We start from the raw sequence: 24,633 nt of genomic DNA, 5'->3' as shown, positions 1-24,633 counted from the left end.
ACTTTGAAAAAACACAATTGTTCTTAGACAAGCAACAAAACTTTTAACATTTCTACAGTTTCTCTGACATTTAGAAACAATCATGACACAATCTAGTGCTTGATTGTGCATCTCTCGGTCACTGTTTGTTCAGACTGCTTATCGGAGCTGCACCAGGCAGTTGAGATAAAGGCCTGAACTCCTCCGATGCCATTTGAATGCAACCAGCTGGCTCGATGGAGGAACTGCTGGAGTCAAATGTGGACGGGAAAGGGAAGTCGATGTGTGTTCTAAAGCCGGCACAGCTCAGTGATCCATAACCACAGATTCTAGATGCAAAGGGCGTCTCTAATCTTAGAACAATACTTGGCAGCATCCATGCAGTCGTTTCATTTCATGATTACATTAAAAAAAAAGGAAACAAAAGACTGGACTGATGATGAATTTTGAAACAATATTAAATAGCTGTAAAAACTGAAGATCCATATATACAAATTGGATCAAGGTGTTGGGTTGAAAGTTACACATTTTATTCTGTTTTCACATTTAGATAACCCATCCTGTAGCGTGCAAAGAAACAACTGCACAAATGAAAACAACTTAAGGCATATTTAAAGTCTGAAATAGGCCTTTGGTCAATGTACAATCTGCTTGCAGAGCTTAAAGTGACCAAAACCCAATGATTTTTCCTCTTAATGGAATTGGTAAGGCTTTGATTGTGAATTGTTACAGTCCATTTACTGGTCATGCTATATAAAATATGGATTGTGGGAGTTGCCAGGACTTTTGTTCTAATTGAACACTTACTCACTTACTTACTGTGACTACAATCAACAGGACATTATCTTGTTAACCTGAACTTGTTTCAATGCAAACAGACAATATTTTAAACACTGGTATACACTGTGCAGCTTTTATTGAACCCTCAAGTCTTCAGCCATGCAATCAAGTCTGTGAGGCTAAACATAGACACAGCAGTGCTTTGAGCTAAATGCTAACTTAAGCATGCTAACGTTTTCTCTCTGACATGCTGATATCTAGCAGGGATCTGCCTGCCTTCCTTTGATTCTCTCTGAACTGCCTGGTCTTTTTAATCTTTAATGTCAACCATTTGTGCAGATAGCATGAAGTAGAAAAGATCGGCGATCGCCGATGCTAGCGTTAGCATTTCTCCCCCGGGCTTAAATTGTGTATTATAGAATGATCACACCGGTGACAGTGCTCTTCAAAGGATTCACGAAATATGACTACTACTCTTACTGTTTAACATTTTGGGTTACTTAATGTTACTTCATATTAAGGCTAATAAAAATAACAAGGCTGTAATGCTAACTAACGTGCTAGCTACTAGCTAGGTAGCTAACTTGATCCAGCCACTCCTGGTCCTTTCATCAGACGGGAAGCGAAATAACGAGCAAGACCCATTGCTTGACATCACTTACGCGACTCTGGGATTTGTAGTCTTTCTAGTTGCGTATTTTTCAACAGTTTTACGACAAACTGTGACTTTTTTGACATGGAAATAATTTTTTAAGATTGACAAACATCATATGTGTAATTCATGGCACAATTCAAACGGGATCGAAAGATAAGCTTTTCTCTCTCCATTGACTTCAATACATTATTTTTCTGAAATAAGGTCCCATGGACCGGAAGTAGATGGGCGTGACTTCGCCACTCTATTAACGTGTTTGCCACGAATCTTATTTTCTGCAATATTCCTAAATCCGATGGAAACATTTTTTTTTAAGAAGCCGCATCGGCCTATAAATACGTCATCACTGCACCACTCTATTACACACTATTATCAAGAGTACGTCTGGTAGTGAGACCACATTTCTACCAGGGATTCCTCACTGATCTCCATTGTCACTCATTGTCACATTCTTATCAAGCACTGTGTCATCTCAGTGGCCTGGATCCAATGACAGTGGATGACAGTCCATCAGAATAACATTTGCCTGTTATTGAGACACTAGTATACAGACAGAGAACCTCTGCAAGATCTCACCATGGTTTTCTTCAACAGGCGCCGACTGTAACTTAGTTCAATTCAGTCTTACTCACAGTTAAGAGGGCCTCAGTCTCTGAGCTCGGCCTCTGGGATGTGCCTACAGGTGGAGCTTTCTGATAGCTCTGGCTGCTTTTCACTGTGACACTTGTAAGATTCACTCAGCTCTGTCCCAACGCTACAGAAGAAAGGACTGAAAGTAATGGTGTCATGGTGTAAAGGTTGTAAATTACCTTTGCCTCATTGCATTTTGCATTCTAATCATATATTTGAACTACATAATGATGTAGCTTTATAAGAATCAGTCATGTAGCTCTTGCCAAAACTCATTTTTCACTAGGATGTTTGCAGAAAAAGCAGCGTAGTCTATCAAAATAGTTAATTAAATTGGTAGCAGAGAACAAGAAATACATTGAAAGATCAAATACGAAAAATTCTAGTATAAGTATCTGAAATAGGGCTGCTCAATTATGGCAAAAATCAAAATCTCGATTATGTTGGTCAATAATTGATATCACGATTATTAAAAACGATTATCCATTTACTTTGAAAACATCAATTTATTGAAAATAAAAATGTGAAAAGTATGTTTTTAACAGTCGATTATTCTGAAAGTATAATTAAGTATAATTAAACTGAAAAACCAAAAAAATAAAATATAAAAATGATAATTTAAAAAAAACAATCGTTTTATTTCGATGATGTTGTTTTCATAATCGTTGCATGCCAAAATCGTAATTGTGATTAAAATACGATTAATTGAGCAGCCCTAATCTGAATGAACAATAAACCCTTCATACTGTGTTATTAACTATCCCTAACCCTGTGTTTGTTTTTATATAATTGAAGCTGAATCCACCCTTCTAAGAGGACTGCTTTGTCCTTGTTGAGAGTGACCAAAGGTCATGTTCCACATACACATTATAGCTCGGATTTGATACTGATTAATATGAGCAGTGTTTGTTGGCTTAGGTCAGTCTGACATATTCACAACGTCCAGACACAAGATAGCTACAGCTTAAAAGTAGGTTAAATAAGTGAAAAGTTGTTTAAAATAAAATGTTTTTACATATGTGGAGATTACACTGCTAAACAAAATATGTATCATAAAAGTGTTTACTAAAGAGCTTATTTTCTGCAATATTCCAAAATCAAATCCCATTGCTTTTGCCAACGGAGCCCTTGTGATGCTAGCTTTTGTGACAGTCTACAAAAATACTGCACCAGCCTTAACATATACAAGGTTCATGTCAACCCAAGTAAAAAAAATGAAACAGTTCCAGCCTGTAAACAAAGCCATTAAAGGAAGTTGAGCCTTATATGTCATGACTGTGTGAAGATCTTTCCTGCAGCACCACAGTGGAGCTGAGAGAGTTGTTGCTGTGGTCCAGCAGAACGCTTCAGCAGCTGTGAGTGGGAGGAAGCTGTGCTCTTTCACTCCTCCTTCACTCACCACACACCATACTTGTCAAAAATAACACTTTCTTGCGAGTGCACTCTCTAATAAGGTACACGGTACTGTTGCTCATATCACACCACAAGCAATGACTCTCCTTTCTTTAAATTATTTTGGGGATGGAAGCTCCTTTAACCAGCACCACAATGTTCTATGTAACATCCAATAGTTAAAATAGCTTTTATTATAATCCTTTTTTTTGCTACGTAGTCTTCTTTCTGTGTCTTTGTATGCACCATTTATACCAAAGCAAATTCCTTGTATGTGTAAACCTACTTGGAAATAAAACCGATTTTGATTCTGATGACCAAATATGCAATCTGATGCCACTTCCTTTTAACAGCACAACTAGTTAGCAAGCAGACCTCTCCCTACTTTCTTTATAGCAACAAAAGCATGTTTTAACTCCCTTATGTTAACCTTAATTACCTTTATAAGATTATCAAAACATACTTGCTAATGCTAATTAGACTGTTGAATAAGCAATTAAAGCTATGCTAGGAAGGACATCTGTGCGATGGTTTGGCAAGGGAAATAAATCAATAACAATCATTGGCTGTTTGAAAAATGGAAAGTGTCCTGATACAACACCATCCTGGGACTGAAATCAACCACATAATGCAAAACTTCAAGACTTAATGTAATTCAAATGATGAGATATATCAAATCCACTCGGGTACAGTTGTCATTTACAGAGAAATTAGAAAGTAATTGTTCTTGAATTAGGCTGTAAACATGTTGATTTATGATTTGAAGTTTGGCATTGTGGGAGTGTAGGGATTGTTTCCTGCTGGATCCAGCCTCAAGTGGCCATTCTTTAATTTCAGCTTCACTGCTCCGCCTCAGAGGTTGAGCTTGACTTTAACTCATGATCATACTGTTATGTTAGTTGTTTGAGAGACTTCTGCATTTCATAGTCTGATTTCAGGCTTAAAGAGGCCCTATTATGCTTTATGGGTTTCCCTTCCCTGTAGTGTGTTCTATAGGTTTTAGTGCACGTAAACGCTATGCAAAGGATAAAACCCCTGTGTTCCCTCCAGAGGGAGTTTTGTTCCCACATTCCCCCCCCCCACATTTCAGAATATCATGTGTGCTCTAGCTAAGGTGGCGTCTGTTCATCCTGTGCCATCCATCATTCATAGCCCTTGAGAAGGCATTTCCTGTACGTTTTTATGTTTCTACATTATATATCTTTACCTTGAGTGCATTATCGTGATATTTGATCCCAGCTGACATTTTGTAGTTGCTGTATATGCAATATAGCCTAAACATTGCATCTGTACTTTGGCACTGACCTAATTTCATGCCGTCTTGGATATATATCTATGTATACGTAATTATTATGTCATGTAGTTGATATTTACAATTGCTCCTGTTTCTGTATTCCTTCAGTTTCACACTGCTTGCTTAGTAAAGCTTCAAAACATCACCTCGTGGTCCTGAGTTTTACTTTGTGAGAGTGTTTATCTCGCTGGTTAACCGAGAAGGAGATTTCAGGGAGGCCAGTATAGTGAAAAGGAAGACCTTCAAGCAAGTACTATCTCCCGGATGCTGGATTCCTCCTGCATTGTCACCCACGGCAACAAGGCCAGCCCGACAGCTGCAGAAATCCACGGCAGGTAGAGCAGACATATTCATCACAGTAAGAGTAACCACGTCACAAACATGGAGGGTGAAGCGCCAGAGAACCAGTCTGTTTCATCCAAGTCATCAAATGTGTCAAGAGCAAGTATGGCAGCCACTAAAGCCTGCGCTAAAGCTGAAGCCGCACAAGCAAGAGCTGCATTTGCAAGGAAAGAAATAGAATTAAAGATAGAAAAGGCCCGTCTAGAAGCCACACTAGATGCCCTGGAGAGAGAGGGCGAAGCAGAGGCTGCTAGGGCCGAAGCAGCCGTAATGGAGGCTGCGGTAGCAAATCTGGAGCCATCAGAAATAGAGCATAGACCACCTTTGCTACCAACACAAAATTCAAAACAGCGCACCGAAGAGTACGTTAGTCAGCACACAGACACAAGTGCTAGTGGACAGCTACATGCAGTAAGAGAGAGAGAGTTAAAGAGGAGAGCCCCATGTTACATGTATATTCCCATCCCCAAGCATTAGGCGATGAGTTAAAGGAAAAATCTCCAGTGTCAGAGTATCACATACTATCCAGCTACCCAGAAGATGTTCCCCCTGACATAAAGAGACAATATATTCCTAAGCCACAGACCCAATTGCAGCATCATCCCCCAAGTCACATCAACTTCCCATACTACTCCAGTCATCGTAACGACAACATGCCCTCTACAACACGTTACTCCAGTGACACCTCACTTGATCTCGCCAAATATCTGGCACGCAGCCAGCTCGTGTCATCCGGGCTTACAAGGTTCGACGATCGGCCGGATAATTATTTAGCTTGGAAATCATCGTTCCTCAACACCATCAAAGGCTTAGATCTCACAGCTGGAGAAGCGTTGGATCTGTTAATCAAATGGCTTGGGAGGGATTCAGCAGAGCAGGCACGGCGTATTAAGTCAGTAAATGTGAGAAATCTTCCTGCTGGATTAGACCTCATATGGGAGAAGTTGGAGGAGACCTATGGGTCGCCAGAAGCTATAGAAAACGCCCTTTTTACAAAAATAGAGGACTTTCCAAAAATGGCGGCTAAAGACAGCCAAAAGCTTCGTGAGTTAGGTGATCTGCTGACAGAGCTAGAAGCTGCAAAACTAGATGGCTACCTTCCAGGGCTCTCATACCTTGATACTGCAAGAGGTGTCAACCCCATTGTGCAGAAGCTGCCGTGGGGACTACAGGAAAAATGGATGATGAGGGGATCTAGCTATAAAAGGGAATTTCGGGTAGCTTACCCCCCTTTTTCCTTTTTCACAAAGTTTGTGTGCACAGAAGCCCAAGCACGCAACGACCCCAGCTTTAATCTCCCCTCAACTTTCACGCCACAAAACAAAAACCACAGATTTGAAAGTAACAGTAAACCAGTCTCTGTTCATAAAACAGATATCTCATCCTCATCCACCTCTCCTTTTGCAGACCGCCAGAGCAAACACATAGAAGACCCAGATAAACAATGCCCCATACATCACAAACCCCACCCACTTAAAAAATGTAGAGGATTCAGAGAAATGCCTCTGGAAAGCAGGAAGAGTTTCCTAAAACAGCATTTTATCTGTTTCAAGTGTTGTGTATCCACTAAGCATGTGGCAAGAAACTGTGAAGCGAACATTAAATGCTCAGAATGCGACAGCGACAGGCATCCAGCTTCCCTCCATCCAGGCTCCCCTCAGTGGTACTCCAAGCCATCTCCTCCTCCGTCACAGCATGGCGGGGAGGAGGAAGACTCTCCCGATCCTAACGTCACATCAAAATGCACAAAGGTATGTGGAAAAGGTTTTAGCGAGAAATCATGTTCCAAAATTTGCCTCGTCAACGTTTACCCTAACGGAAGCCGCGATGAGAGCAAGACGATGTACGCCATACTGGACGACCAAAGCAATAGGTCATTGGCACGGTCTGAGTTTTTTGAGACATTTAGCATAGAAGGCACCACAGCTCCTTACACATTAAAAACATGCTCCGGAGTAGCTGAAACATCAGGCAGGCGAGCAGCTAGCTTCACTATAGAATCTGCAGACGGTAAGACAAGCATTCCACTACCCACTTTGATAGAGTGCAACATGGTCCCAAACAACCGAGATGAGATACCTACCCCTGCAGCTGCTCACAACCACAACCATCTCAAAGCTATAGCTCAGGAAATACCACCACTTGATCCTGGTGCTCAGATTATGTTGCTACTGGGGAGAGATATATTAAGAGTTCACAAAGTGCGTAGGCAATGCAACGGTCCCCACAACTCCCCTTTTGCTCAGAAGCTCGACCTGGGCTGGGTTATAATCGGTGACGTATGCCTAGGCAGCGTACACAGGCCTACTGAGGTGACCAATATGAAGACCTTCATCTTAGAGAACGGCAGGCCTAGCCATCTAAGTCCATGTGAGAACCACATTAAAGTCAAGGAGAATTTCTCCTCAAACCAGCAGCAGCTCCTCAACCACGCTCTACAGAGAAACCAACCACACAGCATAACCCGTGAAAGCTTTGGCCAGTCAGTCTTTCGTCAAACTAAAGACGACAATAAACTTGCACCTTCAATGGATGACCTATCTTTCCTCAGTATAATGGAAAACGAGTTATTCAAAGATTCTACCAACAGCTGGGTCGCACCACTGCCGTTTCGCAACCCACGCAGGCGCTTGCCCAACAACAGAGAGTAGGCCATGAACCGCTACAAGTCACTACGCCGCACCTTGGAGAAACGTCCCGAGATGAAGTCTGACTTTGTCGCTTTCATGCAGAAGATCTTAGATAACCACCATGCAGAGCTGGCACCTCCTCTACAGGAAGGCAAGGAGTGCTGGTACCTCCCCTCATTCGGAGTCTACCACCCCCGAAAACCAGGGCAAATACGAGTTGTTTTCGACTCCAGTGCTCAGTTTGATGGAGTCTCCCTAAACGACGTGCTGCTCTCTGGACCAGATCTGAACAACAGCCTGTTAGGTGTCCTCATAAGATTCAGGAAAGACTCTGTGGCTGTCACAGCAGACATCCAACAAATGTTTCACTGCTTTCTGGTGCGTGAAGACTCCAGAGATTTTATACGCTTCCTTTGGCATCGTGACAACGACATGAGCAAAGAGATTGTTGACTACAGAATGAGGGTGCATGTCTTTGGAAATAGCCCATCACCGGCAGAGGCTACCTATGGGCTCAGACGCGCGGCACGCAAAGAAGTTGGGGAGTACGGCAACGAGATCCGACGATTTGTAGAGAGAGAATTCTACATAGACGATGCCCTGAAGTCGTTTCCAACAGAGGAGGAAGTGGTAAGAGTCCTTCAGCAGGCACGAGAGATGTTTTTCATTGACAAGACTGAGCTGCTTTGACAAGACTGAGCTGCTCTTCCTTCCGGGAAAAGATTGTCCCACTCTTGACCTAACAATCAACATCGGCACCTCAGTTGTTTCCCCGACTCAGACTGCAAGGAATCTGGGTGTGACCCTAGATAACAACCTGTCCTTCACTGCAAACATCGCTGCTACAACCCGTTGCTGCAGATACACGCTTTACAACATCAGGAAGATACGTCCCCAGCTGACACAGAAACCGACGCAGGTTCTGGTCCAGGCTCTCGTCATCTCACGCCTAGACTACTGCAACTCCCTCCTGGCTGGTCTACCTGCATGTGCCATCCGACCTCTGCAGCTCACCCAGAATGCAGCGGCTCGTCTGGTCTTCAACCTTCCTAAATTTTCCCACACCACTCCGCTCCTCCGCTCCCTTCACTGGCTTCCGGTAACTGCTAGAATCCACTTTAAGACACTGGTACTTGCTTACCATGCTGCGAATGGATCTGGCCCTTCGTACATCCAGGACATGGTTAAACCGTACACCCCAGCGCGTGCACTACGCTCTGCATCAGCCAAACGACTCGCTGCACCCTCGCTGCGAGGGGGACCCAAGTTCCCATCAGCAAAAACACGTGGGTTTGCTATCCTGGCTCCAAGATGGTGGAATGAGCTCCCCATTGACATCAGGACAGCAGATAGCTTGCACATCTTCCGGCGCAAACTGAAAACTCATCTCTTTCGACTCCACTTCGAGCGATAGATTTATTAACAAAGCACTTATATACTAATAAAGGACTGGCTTATCTAAAGCCAGTTGAGTAGCACTTGAAATGTTTGGCTCTATGAAACCTGATGTACTTATATGATTCTGTTTTCTTCAAGGTTGTGTCTTCCTGGTCGAATGTACTTATTGTAAGTCGCTTTGGATAAAAGCGTCAGCTAAATGCAATGTAATGTAATGTAATGTAATGTTAGCAGTCTCAAACCTTAGGCTCCACAAAATTGCCTCGAACAGAGCTGGAGTGCTGGATGCGTTCCCAGCCGAGGACCGGGCCAAGGACATTCAGAACCTCAACCTCTCCGTCGACGACTTGCCTGATCAACGCAGTCTTGGGGTGATATGGAACATCATGATGGACTCATTCATGTTTCACGTTCCCTAGATCGAGAAGCCATACACACGAAGAGGTGTGCTTTCAACTGTAAACAGTCTCTTCGACCCCTTGGGCTTCCTGGCACCTGTAACGATCAAGGGACGACTGCTCCTCAGAGAGCTCTCAAGTAAAGCCAGTGAATGGGATCTTCCTCTTCCTGAGAGCATGCGTGACGAGTGGATAAAATGGCGAAACTCACTCCAAGATCTACAGGAACTACATGTCCCACGCACATACTCAACCACGACCCCCTCCAAAGCCCTCCACACGGAGTTGTGCGTGTTCTCAGATGCTTCAGTTAAAGCCATCTCAGCTGTTGCCTACCTAAGGGTCACCGATCATGATGGGCACACTGAAGTAGGGTTCATACTTGGCAAGGCAAAGCTGGCCCTGCAGCCTGAACTAACAAATCCCAGATTGGAGCTATGCGGCGCCGTCTTAGCCACTGAGATTGCAGAAGTCATCTTGGAAGAGATAGACCTGCGACCCGACTCAATCAGGTTTTTCACAGACAGCAAGGTCGTGTTGGGCTATATTCACAATCAGTCAAAACGCTTAGAACAATAGAATACAGCGCATCAGACAGTCCACCCAACCTGAATAATGGCATTACGTGCCGACCGAACAGAACCCTGCAGACCATGGCTCACGTTCCGTCGCTGCCTCAAAGCTCAGCAGCACCACGTGGCTTACAGTTCCTGCTTTCCTCCGTCTTCAGCCCAAGCAGCTCCCAGAAGAGCATGCCGTGTTCGACCTAATCGACCCAGGCTCAGATGTGGACGTCCGCCCTTATGTAAACGTCCTCACCACCGTCATCTCTGAAAAAAACATAGGCTCAAAGCGGTGGGAACGATTCTCCAACTGGAAGGTCCTCGTCAAAGCAGTAGCTCATCTGCTTCACATCGCTCACTGCTTCACCCATGCAGCAGACGTCGGTGACTGTGTCGGCTGGCACGTCTGTAATCAAGTCAAAACCAAGGATTCCCTTGAAAGAGCCGAGAATATCATCTTAAGAGACATACAGCATGGTGTATATTTAAAGGAGTTAAAATGCATCACTGCCAAATGGGACCTCCCCTCTCACAGTTCACTCCTGAAGCTAAAATCCACTATTGACAGCAATGGCCTGCTCCGAGTTGGTGGGCGCCTTAATCAGTCAGGATTTGAGGTAAGAGAAAGTAACCCACTCATCATCCCAGGAGGTCATCATGTCACAACTCTCCTTATAAGGCATCACCATGAAAAAGTGCAGCATCAGGGAAGGCATTTTACAGAGGGTGCTATGAGAGCAAACGGGTTCTGGATAGTTGGAGGTAAACGGTGCATTAGCAGCATTATTCAAAAGTGTGTCACGTGCCGGAAGCTCAGAGGCAAAGTAGAGGAGCAGCAAATGGCAGACCTGCCAGCAGAGACTGCAAACTGATCCTCCTTTCACCTATGTCAGCTTGGACGTGTTCGGCCCATGGGAAGTGACTACCAGGCGCACAAGAGGCGGACAAGCAAACAGCAAAAGGTGGGCAGTGCTGTTCACATGCATGTGTACTAGGGCAGTCCACATAGAGGTCATAGAGGAGATGAGCTCCTCAAGTTTCATAAACGCACTCAGAAGGTTCTTTGCAATAAGAGGCCCTGCCAAGCAACTGCGCTCTGACCGTGGCACCAACTTTGTTGGAGCATGTAGAGAGCTCATGCTGGATGCCCCCGGACAAAGCAAAGTACTGGACTACCTACAAGACCAGAGGTGCACATGGATTTTCAATCCACCGCATTCCTCACACATGGGTGGCGTGTGGGAGCGCATGATCGGCGTGGCACGGCGCATACTCGATGCAATGCTTCTACAATCAGGGTGTGCACGACTTACTCACGAAGTCCTAACCACATTAATGGCAGAGGTCACAGCCATCATCAATGCACGTCCACTGATACCAGTTTCATCCGACCCTGAATGTCCCCACATCCTGACACCGTCCATGCTTCTTACCCAGAAAACGGCAACATTCATGCCCCCTCACGACGACTTCAGTAAAGGCGAGATCTTCAAATTCCAATGGAAGCGTGTTCAGAGTCTGGCAGACGAATTCTGGAGTAGGTGGCGGAAAGAATTCCTCAGCACCCTACAAACCCGTCAGAAATGGCAGCACAGAAGTCGAGACATTGAAGAAGGCGACGTCGTTCTTCTGAAGGAGAAGCAAGCCAGAAGATACGAGTGGCCAATGGGAGTTGTAGTGAAAGCTGTTCCCAGCAAAGACGGACTGATAAGGAAAGCAGAGGTGAAAGTTGTTCAAGACGGAGTAACCAAGGTCTTCTTAAGACCTATTTCAGAACTGGTCTACATTATTTCGTCAGATCAAGCTGTTTAGTTGTGTGTATTGGTCTCTTAGAGAGACCAGACGGGGAGTGTTCTGGCTCCGCCAATTATTTTGTGTGTTATAGTGACTCCTTCTGGTGACTTCCCGTACTGCATGAAGCAGTTATTTTTAGTTCCCATGTGACAGGAAGTTAGCCTGAGACATTTCAGAATATCATGTGTGCTCTAGCTAAGGTGGCGTCTGTTCATCCTGTGCCATCCATCATTCATAGCCCTTGAGAAGGCATTTCCTGTATGTTTTTATGTTTCTACATTATATATCTTTACCTTGAGTGCATTATCGTGATATTTGATCCCAGCTGACATTTTGTAGTTGCTGTATATGCAATATAGCCTAAACATTGCATCTGTACTTTGGCACTGACCTAATTTCATGCCGTCTTGGATATATATCTATGTATACGTAATTATTATGTCATGTAGTTGATATTTACAATTGCTCCTGTTTCTGTATTCCTTCAGTTTCACACTGCTTGCTTAGTAAAGCTTCAAAACATCACCTCGTGGTCCTGAGTTTTACTTTGTGAGAGTGTTTATCTCGCTGGTTAACCGAGAAGGAGATTTAGGCGAGGCCAGTATACCCACCTCTCCCCACCTCTGCTGCTCACTGCTGTAGCATGGTCAGTAGCTACTGCTACTGCTACTGACCATGCTACAGATGTTAGTGCAAAATCTCCAGCTCCTCTACCACAACCATCAGTAACAAGTGGACATGGAGAACTACATGAACTACATGTTGCTAAATCCACCACGGAGAATAAACTGAAGGGCAACCAGGCAACCATGGGGGTCTTCTTCGCTGCTTTTGGTGTATTTTGTGGCGGAAGTACAGCGCCACTTACAGGCCCGGCATATGTACTACAGCGTCTCCAGCGCTTTCGAGCAGTCTCGTGTGAAGGGAAGACTTTTTTGATTTCGTATTCTGTTCGTTTGCGTTTGGTTGGGGGGTTATTGAGGATTCTAAATCAATTTTGAACATTTTCGGATAACAAATTGCAGTTTTAATCGGAAAGTGGCCATATTTGTACTCCTGATTTTGACTACCATGAGTAGTGTTGCGATCTCGATATAGAGAGCACAAAATGAAAATTGTTACCTCTACTGTGGACAATTATTTTCAAATAAATAAGCAATCTGTCAATCCAAACGATTAAGAGTCCACTAAATCTTGGAAATCCACCCAAAATCAATCAATCCTAATTATTTTTCAGAACTGGATTCAGCACCCTCGGTAACCCCCAAAACCACTCCCAAACTGTCCAACTCGACCAAGCCATTTTAAAACTATTTTCAACGAGCCTATTGAATCGGAGGATGAAACCCTCTTTAATGGTCACACATGCACACAACACACACAGTGAGATTTGGTCTCTGCATGTGTCTGGTGCCTTGCTCAAGGGCACCACGGAAGGGCCCAGGAGGTGAACTGGGACCTCTCCAAGTACCAGTCCACACTCCATGTTTTAAGTCTGTTCGGGGACTTGAACCAGCAACCCTACAGCTCACAGTCCAAGCCCTTACCGACTGAGCCACTGCCGACAATAATGCTAATGTAGGCTTATTAATACATATTATGCTAATTGTGCAAATTGACCAACATATGCAAGTTAGCATCCGGCAGGTTCTATGTGCTGGTGACCTGTACCATACATTTCTGGCATAAAACCATGGGGTACTCAACATTTCCAGGTTCATAACAGCACCCTATGAGCTGGCAAACAGACTATAAGGAGAGTACTATGTCTTTAAAACCTTGTCAGAACACGGAGAGGTTCACCTGATCTCTTCTTCAGTCCGACAGGAATCCATTTGAAGCCCCTGTTGTGATCAATATGAGCAATTACTGACTTCTGCTTTCTCACCCTTGGCTTCACCAGGGAGCATGTCTAACTTCTGCGAGCTAAATCAAGGAGACGTCTGCGGCCTCACAGTCTTTCCTCATACAGACACCTGGGGCCGGCAAGGAAGCATTTTTAGGATTTGTCCTAGTTTACGGAATTTCCTCCATCTGCCTCCTGTAATCAGGCTGCCGAGGCCAACATGTCTGGGTTGAGGAGAAGGAAAGGACTGAGGCAGAGGTACAGAAAGTTGGACCTAAAAAAGTGCCCTGATATATCTGTTAGAGGTCAGTGAAGAGAACAGGCAGGGAGAGACAGGAACAAGGGGGAAACTTGAGGTGTGACCCCGTTGAGTTTCAAACTCTAATAATCACTCTATTCACTACTTCACCATCTGCTTGAATCACTTTCAATTCAGCATTAATGTCTTATTAATACTAACACACCACTTTATGCATTGTAATATACATGTTGTATCTCTTATAGAACAAGGTGCATCTTCTTAGGAAGGGATTAGAGTCATTTCTCCAACATGGCTGCTGACACTTTCAATTCCATTTGGAGTGAGGTCAAAAGAGAAATCAAAGGAAGATGAGGTGAATTCAGATGGTATGGTCAGTGTCATCCTAACAGGATTGCATTGAATTTTCCAGCAAATCTTTCATTTTATACAAAATAATTAACAGTAAAAAAAATGTCTTATTAGCATTTCCAGGGTCATTCTAAGCAGGAAAGGTTTGGATTTTCTCCAAAATGTTTTAATAATGATATGAGTCTGTTGAGAATGTCATCCAACTTCAAAGTACAGCATTCATCGATCATTTAATGTATCAAAGATGAAACATGAGGGTGTCTTACTGTAGATGTATTACATTATACTTGCTGACTTTCCCTGCACAGTAATGTACAGTTTGTTCAGAGACAATTTGAAAGAAAAGCATTGGGCTTTTAAACAAACCTATGTTTGTGTCATTAACTTAGGAGTTAATTGCTGAGTTTTATTTGGTATACAAAATGTGAAAAATGATGTCCCTCTGTGTCTTTTCTTGCCATTTCAATAAACGTTGTGGCATGAATAGAAGCACATCAATTTATTGTTATTATTCAAAAGTTATTTAAGAATTTCTAAGATTATTAACAAAAAGCAGAAAGTGTTTTATAATGGACTGGACTTGTGAAACTGAGGCTGCAGCCACACGAGGACAAAAATGGCCGTTTGCGTTACTGTTTAGTGTCATATAGACCATTCGGCCACACGAGGACGACCGCATACGGCACTAAACGACTGAGGAAACGATAACGGGTCCCAAGGTGGATAGAACGGCATACGCAACGCTCTGGGGCGTCAAACAGCTCCGTGTGTACGCCCGATACGATCATTTTCTGATAATGATTGCGCAATAGCCCCGCCTCTCCCCACCTCTTCTGCTCACCTCCGCGTACCCCGCGCCATTGCTGATGTGTTTCGCCACCAACAACAACAACAATGGCGGATCGCAGAGTTGCTATCGTGCTCCAGACGCTACTGACCATGCTACAGTTCTTTGTGCAACATCTACAGCATACTTACACATCCGGGGGGGATCTTACTCGCTGCTTTTGTGGATATGTACTGCAGTATCAGCGATCATTTTCTGATAATGATTGTGCAATAGCCCCGCCTCTCCCCACCTCTGCTGCTCACCCCCACGTCAAAGTAAACTGCAAACTGAATTCAGATTATTTATCTTTCTCTCGATATGGACATAAACGCGACTGAAGTCTAATCTGACAGGACGGAGACACCTCTCAAACTACCTAGTTATAAATATGTTTATTTTTACTGTCGGCCGGGTCACTCATTACTGGATCAGCTGCTGCATGAGACAGACACTGGCGCTGTCCGAAGAGAGGGAGGAAAAAGAGAGGCTCCGTGTATTTTTATTATTATATTATATAGAGTCATTATTCATTTGTTTTAAAGCTCAATAAATAACAAAGAAGACCTTTGACCGGCACTTTTATAATTTTGTCGGAAGGTTTAAACTTTAATACACGTTGACTGGCGAAAAACTCTGCCCGGTTCCCTCGGCCCCCACCGCGGAGAATAAACAGAAGGGCAACCATGACAACCATGCTTCTTCGCTGCTTTTGTGGAGGAAGATACAGCGCCACGTACAGGCTCCTGCATATGTACTGCAGCTTCTCCAGCGGTTGGAGCTAAACGGAGCTGTCTCGTGTGGACAGACACTATCCGGATAACTATTGCGTGTGGACGGAAGCTTGTTTGCGTTAATCCTATGCGTTTAGCCGTTTTCGTCCTCGTGTGGCCGGGGTCTGAGAGAGCCTAATGTGCAGTTGTCTTCATCGTCATCAATTGACCAGACAGACGATGACCTTAGTTGACTTGATATCCTCACAGTAAGAATGAATTTCTGAGAGATGTCCTTTACATGGAGAACACTCTGCATTGAGAGTGCATTAGCTGTGTGTTGTCATAGTGAAAGGAGCCACTTGAGAATAAGCTCCAGCTAAGCCACTTAGCAAATGGAGGATACAGCACGTCACCGATTAGGAAGCTTAACTAATGCAAATGCACTGTTGCCCTTGCAACACGTCTGCAGTCTGCTTTTGACACTTTTCAGTCACATCTGTTCCACCTCAGGTTGGTGTTCAATTCAGATTCAAAAGTCATGTTGTTTTCCAATAAGAAAAGGTGACCAACTGTTCTTCCCTGCATCATGTCTGCACAGCATAACCCCATTGAAGCTGTTAACACCTACAGATACTTAGGCATCACTATAGATGAAAAGAAAACCTCTGCTTCAAACCACATATTGACAATCTCTTAAGGAAATTGAAATTAAAGCTGGGATTCTTTTTTAGAAATAAGGCCTGTTTCTCCACAAGTGCGAGGAAACGGCTTGTAGCTGCCACATTGTTGCCGCTCTTGGACTACGGGGATGTTGTGTACATGAACGCCTCAGCTCACTCCCTTCATCTGCTGGACGCTGTTTACCATGGGGCTCTGAGGTTCATAACCAACTGTAAACCCCTCGCACACCATTGCACGCTGTACACTTTAGTCAACTGGACATCATTATCAATGCGCAGATCTCTGCACTGGTACAAACTCATCTATACCGCTATGCTTGGACTGCTGCCCCTCTACATATCCACTTACGTATCACACAAACAGTACAGCTATAGACTACCATCTCAAAATGACATCACTCTGTCCGTCCCCTCAGTGCGCACGGTGCTTGGGAAAAAAGCCATATCGTACTCTGCCCCCTCGACCTGGAACACACTTCAGCAGGAACTTAAGCTGACCACTTTGATACCCATCACGGATTTTAAACTCATTTTTTAAAAAGCTGGAGAAATCATCTGTGGGTGTTTGCACCTGCTATATCTGACTGTATATGGATTTCAATTACTACTTTTTTTACGATGTTGTATTTGAGTGTTGCCTCTGTGTTTAGTGTCCTGTCTCTCTGTAACTTTGTGTGGTGGTGTTACCACTGAACAGGTCTCTCTTGAAAATGAGACCTTGAGTCTCAATGAGATTTTACACCTGTATAAATAAAGGCTAAATTAAAAAAATTATAAAAATCAAAACTACACTTCAGCTGTGATAATAAACAGCTTCCTTATAGTTTAAACAGTTGCAGACATGTAGGATACGTGTGTAGAGTCACATCTACTGCTCCATACTATCAGCCCTCTCCGTAGCCTCGGGCAATGGAAACACACTTAAAGTAGTGCAGATTATTTTTGGAACAGACAATGGAACCAGGATAATTCATGAATTAAACCCTGAAGAAGGAATAATAGCTTGAGACTGCAGAAAACAATACAGAAGTAGAGAAAACCCAAAAGGAACATGCATTGTTTTTAAATAGATCAAATCTGTTGGTTCCAAATGAAAAACAAGCCAATGTCGCAATTCACGTAAATGTACGTTTTTTTATGCAAAAGTGAGAAGACTCAATATGCGCTGTCTCAGCTTTTAATCAGCAACTGCATATGGTCGTCACTCTTTTTGGGAACCAACTCCATTTGCCCCAATCTCCATAACAGTGCTGCTGTCATACTTTAAGTCTGCTCTCCTCTCTCCTGCCGTCAGCTGTCAATGCAGGCGTTATCGTGCAGCACTAAGCCCATAAGTCAACTGCACACTAACAGCAACCAACCCTGGCTTTGTTTCAACCAGACAACAAGCCCTGAGGGGACAGAAACATCACACATACAGCAATACTGTTGTTGGAAATAATCCATTCCATTAACAGATCAAAGCTGTTATAGTTTGATTAAGAACATTAGCAAACAGTCAGTTCAAGAGAAAGGTCTCAAACTGCACAAAGTCTCTTAGAGTGGATCAAAGCTGCTGACCTCTTATCCACAGTATATCCAAATACCTTAGAATAAATAAACGATCGCCTCATTAAAGGGGGAGTCTCTGATTTCTATCAATCACATTTTTGGCAAATGAAGAATCACATTATAGAGCCCCATGTTTGCAAAACAGACAGAGGGCTCTGACTGATGCCACACAACACTGTTATGGCGCGTTTCCACTGCAGCGGGTAGCTCGCTCTAAGCGTGCCCGAGCCGTGCGGGGCCCGTTTTTGGTTGCGTTTCCACTTGGCCTAGTACCGGCTAGCGGGTCCTAATTTACAGTTTTTCTGGCCCCATAAAATCGTGGTTCTAGGGCCAGGAACACCAGGCTGAGTCGGGCTGAGTATGCTAAACTAGAGAGAATCGCTGGCAAGGGGGCTACAACTACAACAAGATGAACATATTTGACCGTGATTTAATTGTAAAACACGTTTCAAAATGATGCCGAAGTAACAACATACTGATACCGGTTAGTAAAAACCATGAATTAATGCTTTGACAAGTCTGCAGGCGAAAAACCCTTTTAAAATGCGTGTTTTCTAAATGGAGCTTGGCTAAGCTAACGTTATATATGCTCCGACCGTCCACACTCACAACAACGGCCTATACAGACATAAATAAACCAGCGACTGTATTCGCCATGACACAGGCAGTCTGTGGTTTGTACTTGTTTAACTTTTGTCTAGTTTCTGAACAGATATGAAGAGCTGTGAGCTCTGAGGGCTAAGAGCTAACGGCTGTGTTGTTTTTCTGGGGCTCTCATTGAAGATGACGTCACTGCTCCGCCTACACTGCGTTACTATAGTAACTACCCCAGTTCCTAAACTGTAATGGAAGCGCAGCATTAAAGTGAGCCGGGCCTAATAAGGCCTAACCAAACCGAGCGAGGCCTGCAGTGGAAACGCGCCATTACTGTCAGTGGATGCATGTAAAGAACTGCAGAGGGGGCCAGACAGATGGTAAGCCTGGCACATTCTGAAACGGCTCTGACCTGGGGGCTATTTGTTTTTGTGACGAGTCCACAATGTTCACTGACTCTTCCTTTAATCTTAAAAGCTGTGTTTTTTGATCATTTCGGGTAGGGCTGCGAGATTTGGAAAAAATAAGTCACTGTGATTATTTTTGATTGATGTTGAAATTGTGATATGATTCACCATGGAGGGACCCTGACCATCGTTCAACATTATTCATATGATCAATGAAAACATATCATGGTTTGGATGTTGTATTAAGTCTATAGAATACTTTTCATAGGCTGGGACAAACAATCACCTGTTATGTATTGTGCAGACACAAAGCATTAGAATTCATTTGTATTGTGTGTTGAATGTTAACAACTGCTGCTAATCGCTGGAAACCATGTGTTGACACTGACGAATCATACAGCAACATGCCGGCTGTTAGCATCCACCTTTACAAAATACATCATTATTGTATTCGTAGTATATACTTGTATCGATTAGAGCAGCTTTATACATAATCAAGACTGTCACTGAAGAGGCAAACTTTCCTTTTGTGTGCCTCTGAAACCCTCTGCTTTGATTTGCAGCCCCCAACAGGAACCCTCTGAAAGTAATGTATTGCTCTATTCCAGTTACAATGCATCATAGCTCACATTAGCTCAAATGCTCTGAAGACATATTGGCAATCATCGCCTCATATCCTGTTCCTCGCTGCACAAAACAAACAGCCAGCCAGAGAGGAGCTGAATCATCTGACAGGGTGGATGCAAATCATGGTCTTAATGTTTTGAAAAAATGGTGTACTGGCTAATCAACATATGGGTTAGGGTCTATATATATATCACCCACACCAAATCATGGCATCATATCACCCCGGTCCTCAAAGAACTCCACTGGCATCCATTACAAACTCCTGGTCCTCACTTTCAAAGCCCTCCACCATCTGCCCCCCCCCCCCCCCCTACCTCACTGACCTCCTCATCCTCTACCGACCCCCCCGGTCCCTCAGATCCACCTCAGCCGGTTTGCTTTCCATCCCCAAGGCCAAACTCCGGAGCTTCGGGGACAGAGCCTTCTCTGTGGCAGCCCCGAAGCTCTGGAACTCCCTCCCCCAAGACCTCCGTGAGTCTGAGTCCCTCACCCTGTTCCAGTCCCGCCTCAAAACCCACCTCTTCAACTCTGTATCCATAAGCCCCTCCCCCTCTCAACCAACTCCCTCCTGACTGCTTTTCTGTTTTGTTTTGTTTCTTTGTTTCTTTTTGGTTTTGTTTGTCTACCCTCCCTCCCAAATGTAAAGCGTCTTTGGGTTCAAGAGAAGCGCTATAGAAATACAATTTATTATTATTATTATTATATATATATATATTTAGTGTTGGATTTAGCTCTAGCAGAGGCACCGGAGGATAAAGGACATGGGCTTCGACCTTCTCCTTTGCTGTTATTTCAACACGTTTCCTATCACAGCTCATGTGAACAGAGTATCCTCCATCTTCTGAAACAAATTAGCTTGTTTTTCTTTGTTGTATTTTCCATCGCAGTACTTACAGATACAGTGCTTTTACCTCATGTTTCCCACATTCTGACCATTTTTCGACATTTTCTGCATACAAAATATTACTTTTTTTACATTTTTCAACATACTATATTCAGACTTTTTCATGGCATTTGTTGCCATGGCATGTTTTTTTTATTATATTTTCAACTTTTTGTATATTTGACATACTTTACGATGACTTTTTTCCAACATTTTAAGACACTTTACTTTGAATTTTTTCAAGACATTTTCTACATACTATACTTTGACTTTTTCATGATATTTTCTACATATTATCCAATTAATATTTGTATATTTGCTACAAACTGTACTTTTTCATATTTCCATGGTTCATGAGCCTTTTTAACAGCAGAAGCATTCATGTACTCTAGCTTAATGAAGTCCCTCATTGATCTTTTCACAGAGACCCTGCTGTGTAATCCAATGATGAAGGTTTAGGAGTTCTCATTGATTCAGTATTTAAGACACGCTGATCGTTTTAGGACGATGCTTCAGAACCAAAACACAACCCGCATTAGGAAAATAAACCTACGCGATCACACGACTGAATGTCAGTTAATACTCTACTAAAGCCTCTCTGCTGCCGTCTGAGACGATTTGATCCCGCAGCCAACAAGACTACTTTACACCTGAACTTGCACTATTTCTATTGTTGTTGTTTTTGAAATGTGTATGTCCTGTAATTGCTTTGTTGAGGAACTTGTGACCATAGTTTTTCATTAATTACTAACCACACCGTAGTTGTGTTTAGGAGATGACTAAATTGAATTGTAAAATGGAATAGAATAAAAGCTGTTTCAACATGAGCCTTGAGGCTATGGAAGCATACATGTGTCGCACTGGAGGCTAAATCTACTGCAGGAGGAAAGAGGTTGTAACATGTAAGAGAAATCATTTAAATGTAATGCAATGCTAAAAATAGCATTTCACATTATTATTTATTGATTTTAGCTTGAAAGCGCTACTTATAATTATATAAGCAGCAACATTTAGAAACAAATAATTGTGATTACTTTGACTGGTATTATGATTGCAATATTTTTAAAAACACCATTCAAATAATCATTGAGAAATACAGCAAAAGGCTCATGGTGTGATTTTCAACAAGGATTTGTACCAAACAAGGACTTTTAAAAATATTTTCACATATTTTGCCTTTACCAAATACTGCGATTTGAATATTGCACTAGTCCATATGTTATAGGTTATCTCATTTTCATTCATTTTCACAACCCTACTGTTCATGCAACTTTGTATGAGCTGAACGGTTGCACTGTAGATAAAAGCCCTTTTCAACAACATAATAACTCCACAAAAAAGACATCACAACACTGAATTCATCCTTCTCTCCAAGATGTCAGGCAGAAAGGGGCTCCTGCTTCGTGTCACGTCATGACGTTCACCCAGCCTAACATTACCAGTATAGACAGAAACAGCCTCACAACAGCTGCACTGTAAATCTCAGCACACAGCGAGCTCTGGTGAAATATTGCTGACATAACGATGGCCTTAAGGAAGTAGCACTTTGCTGACGAGCACAGAGGGAAGTGGGCAGGGGAGAACCAGCATCTCACCTGATGAGCAGGAGCTATGATGACTGTTACTGGACTGCATTTATAGAGCTCTTCTTCAGTCTTTGCGAGCCTTCAAAGCACTTTACAAGTCGGCGTTAACCCATTCACACACATTCACAATCTATACCATGACTTTTTACATGATATTTTCAATTTCGACATAATAAACTGAGACTTTCTTCAGATTTGTTGACAATACTGTATACTATGATTTCTTCAAAAGAATGTAAACATGCTATATGACTTTTCTAAAAGCTATACTTTGACTTTCTGTACGATATTTCCGACATATTACACTATGACTCGTTTCATACTTTTGACATGATATCACTCACACACACCGTTGTCCATCAGGAGCAATGTGTCGTTAAGCATCGTTAGCTCAAACACACATCATCTGGTTGACTGCAGGGACTGTGGATCCCACCACCCACTTTCTACCACCTGCTGAGCCCCAGCGGCCCCTCACTCTCGACCCTGCTGGAGGTGAGGCATGCTGACATTTAGTAATGCAGAGGTAAAGAGCAGCTAATATTGGGAATATACGAGATGCTTCTGTTCAGCTTTTGATATGGCCTCTTCCATAACATGCAGGGAAAAACACTCAATTATGGGATAAAATAGCCAAAAATAGCTCAAATAAAAATTGAAAAGATTCACAAGGACTCTCTTGAATAGTAAAAGGTCAAAATGTCAGCGAAGAAAGCTTGTAAATAGCTCACTTGAGTCCCTGCTGCGGTGGATGCAGGTTCAACTTGAGCATGTGGACTCTTTGATGTCATCCCCTCTGTCTCGAACCCCTCTGACCTAAAAAAGGTTCAACTGGCCCAAAAGACTGATACATCAAAAAAAGAAATGCATTGACTGGAACCCTTTGATTACTTCTATAACAGAAGAATGACATCACTATGGAACACGTGTGGTTCTATTGGCTAGCGCTCCAACACATTGTAGTGATAGAGATGTCCCAACACTTAGCCTAAGCGGTTGACCAATCATAACAGAGCCGGCCAGCTAACCAATCAGAGCAGACTGGGCTCTGGTTTCAGACAGAGGGTGAAAAGTGAGAACAATAAAGGGCTTTCTGAACATTAAAGCATGGAGATAGGAGAGTTGTATTCTATAAGAAAACGTTGTAATTGTATTTTACATGTCTCTCTGTCCTCTATTCTCTTGTCACCGCTTCACTGCCAAATAGAATTAAAAAAGATATGAAGGCTTAAAAGTCACCTGTTAAACTTGTTCAGCTTTTACCGTGAAGCCTCATTTTAGTTAAAAAAAAACTAGTGAAGTTTAATCATGTCCAATCGTATAATCACAAAGAGATTCTCGGATATATGTGTTTACTTTATACTTAATTAACAAAGATTCGCTTTATATAATCTCAATAAGTAGATGATCTATCCCGAAACACAGCTTTGTATCTATATTCTGAAATAACAAATGTTTTACTCCCACTCTCTATCATTATAAACCAGGTCATTGAGCTGTGATGTCCTCTTTCCAGTGACATTTAAAAACGGTATCCCTCAGAGGAGAGCATTATGATATTTAAACTGATTAAATACACACAAAGCTGCTTTCAACCTGCAAAGTCATATAAGCAGAGTAGAAAGGTGTAATATCTGTAAAAACTGTTAACTGTGCTGCCCAAAAAAGAGAGGATGATACAGACAGGAAATGCTCTATTAAACAGCAGATTTTTCATATTCAAAATCTGAACGAGAGCTTTCCAAAGCATGCTATCCTGGGCTAACACCTGATATGCTAATAGGCTATTGATAGCCTACCTCAAACCCCATTAGTATGAGGTGTTCTCTCTTTTACCCAAGTTGTAAAGTACCAGCATGCAGCAAAGCTTAATAACGAACAGCAGACTTCGGTAAAAAAATACAAATGACAGCCAGAGTTTTGTTAATTAAGAGTATAAATACAACCAGCAAATATATAATATAACAGCGTTTCTGTTGAACTGAACGGTGTGCAGTTGAAACACCGGAGCTTTCCCTTCAGCACTAACGTTCAAGATTCTACTCTCGCACACAGCACAGGGAAATAACCGCGTAACATAAATATAACAACTTTCCCTGCTTCCAGCTACAACAAGCACTGTTCTACTGGAATCATGTTTGGTTTTAAGGATTCAGCTTTTGCGTGTGTTAGTTCCAGCTGAAGTTAATTAGGAAGAAAGGAGAGCGGTTATTGGCCTACTTACCATCCATCGCCATGATGTTCTGTTTGGGCTTCCACCAGAGCGGGCGGTGAAGAAGGGGGAGCGGTCCACTACACAGCGGAAGGAGGGGGGTTCGTACTGTGGTACGGTCCACGAGACACCGAGGAGAAAACGGTACAAATATGATTCATACATTTTAGCTAATAAAAAATACGCTGCAAAACAGAGTACAGGTTTTGTATCACTCGTTAACAGATTGTCATAGCAAAT

General features: G+C 42.9%; 1 protein-coding gene across 1 annotated transcript in view; it reads right to left on the bottom strand.

Moving 5' to 3' along the window:
* The window catches only part of LOC117558509 (synaptotagmin-14-like), a 90,967-nt gene extending 66,532 nt beyond the window's left edge, over positions 1-24,435 (bottom strand). The window contains 1 exon segment of the mRNA XM_034234753.1: positions 24,406-24,435. Coding sequence (XP_034090644.1) covers positions 24,406-24,418 — 13 coding nt within the window. The 5' untranslated portion in view covers positions 24,419-24,435.
* Positions 24,436-24,633: the final 198 nt, after the last annotated feature.

The sequence above is a fragment of the Gymnodraco acuticeps genome, unplaced genomic scaffold (assembly GCF_902827175.1).
Source record: "Gymnodraco acuticeps unplaced genomic scaffold, fGymAcu1.1, whole genome shotgun sequence".
Classification (NCBI taxonomy): Eukaryota; Metazoa; Chordata; class Actinopteri; order Perciformes; family Bathydraconidae; genus Gymnodraco; species Gymnodraco acuticeps.
The sequence above is the reverse complement of the archived record's forward strand: the minus strand, read 5'-3'. Positions and strand labels throughout refer to the sequence as shown.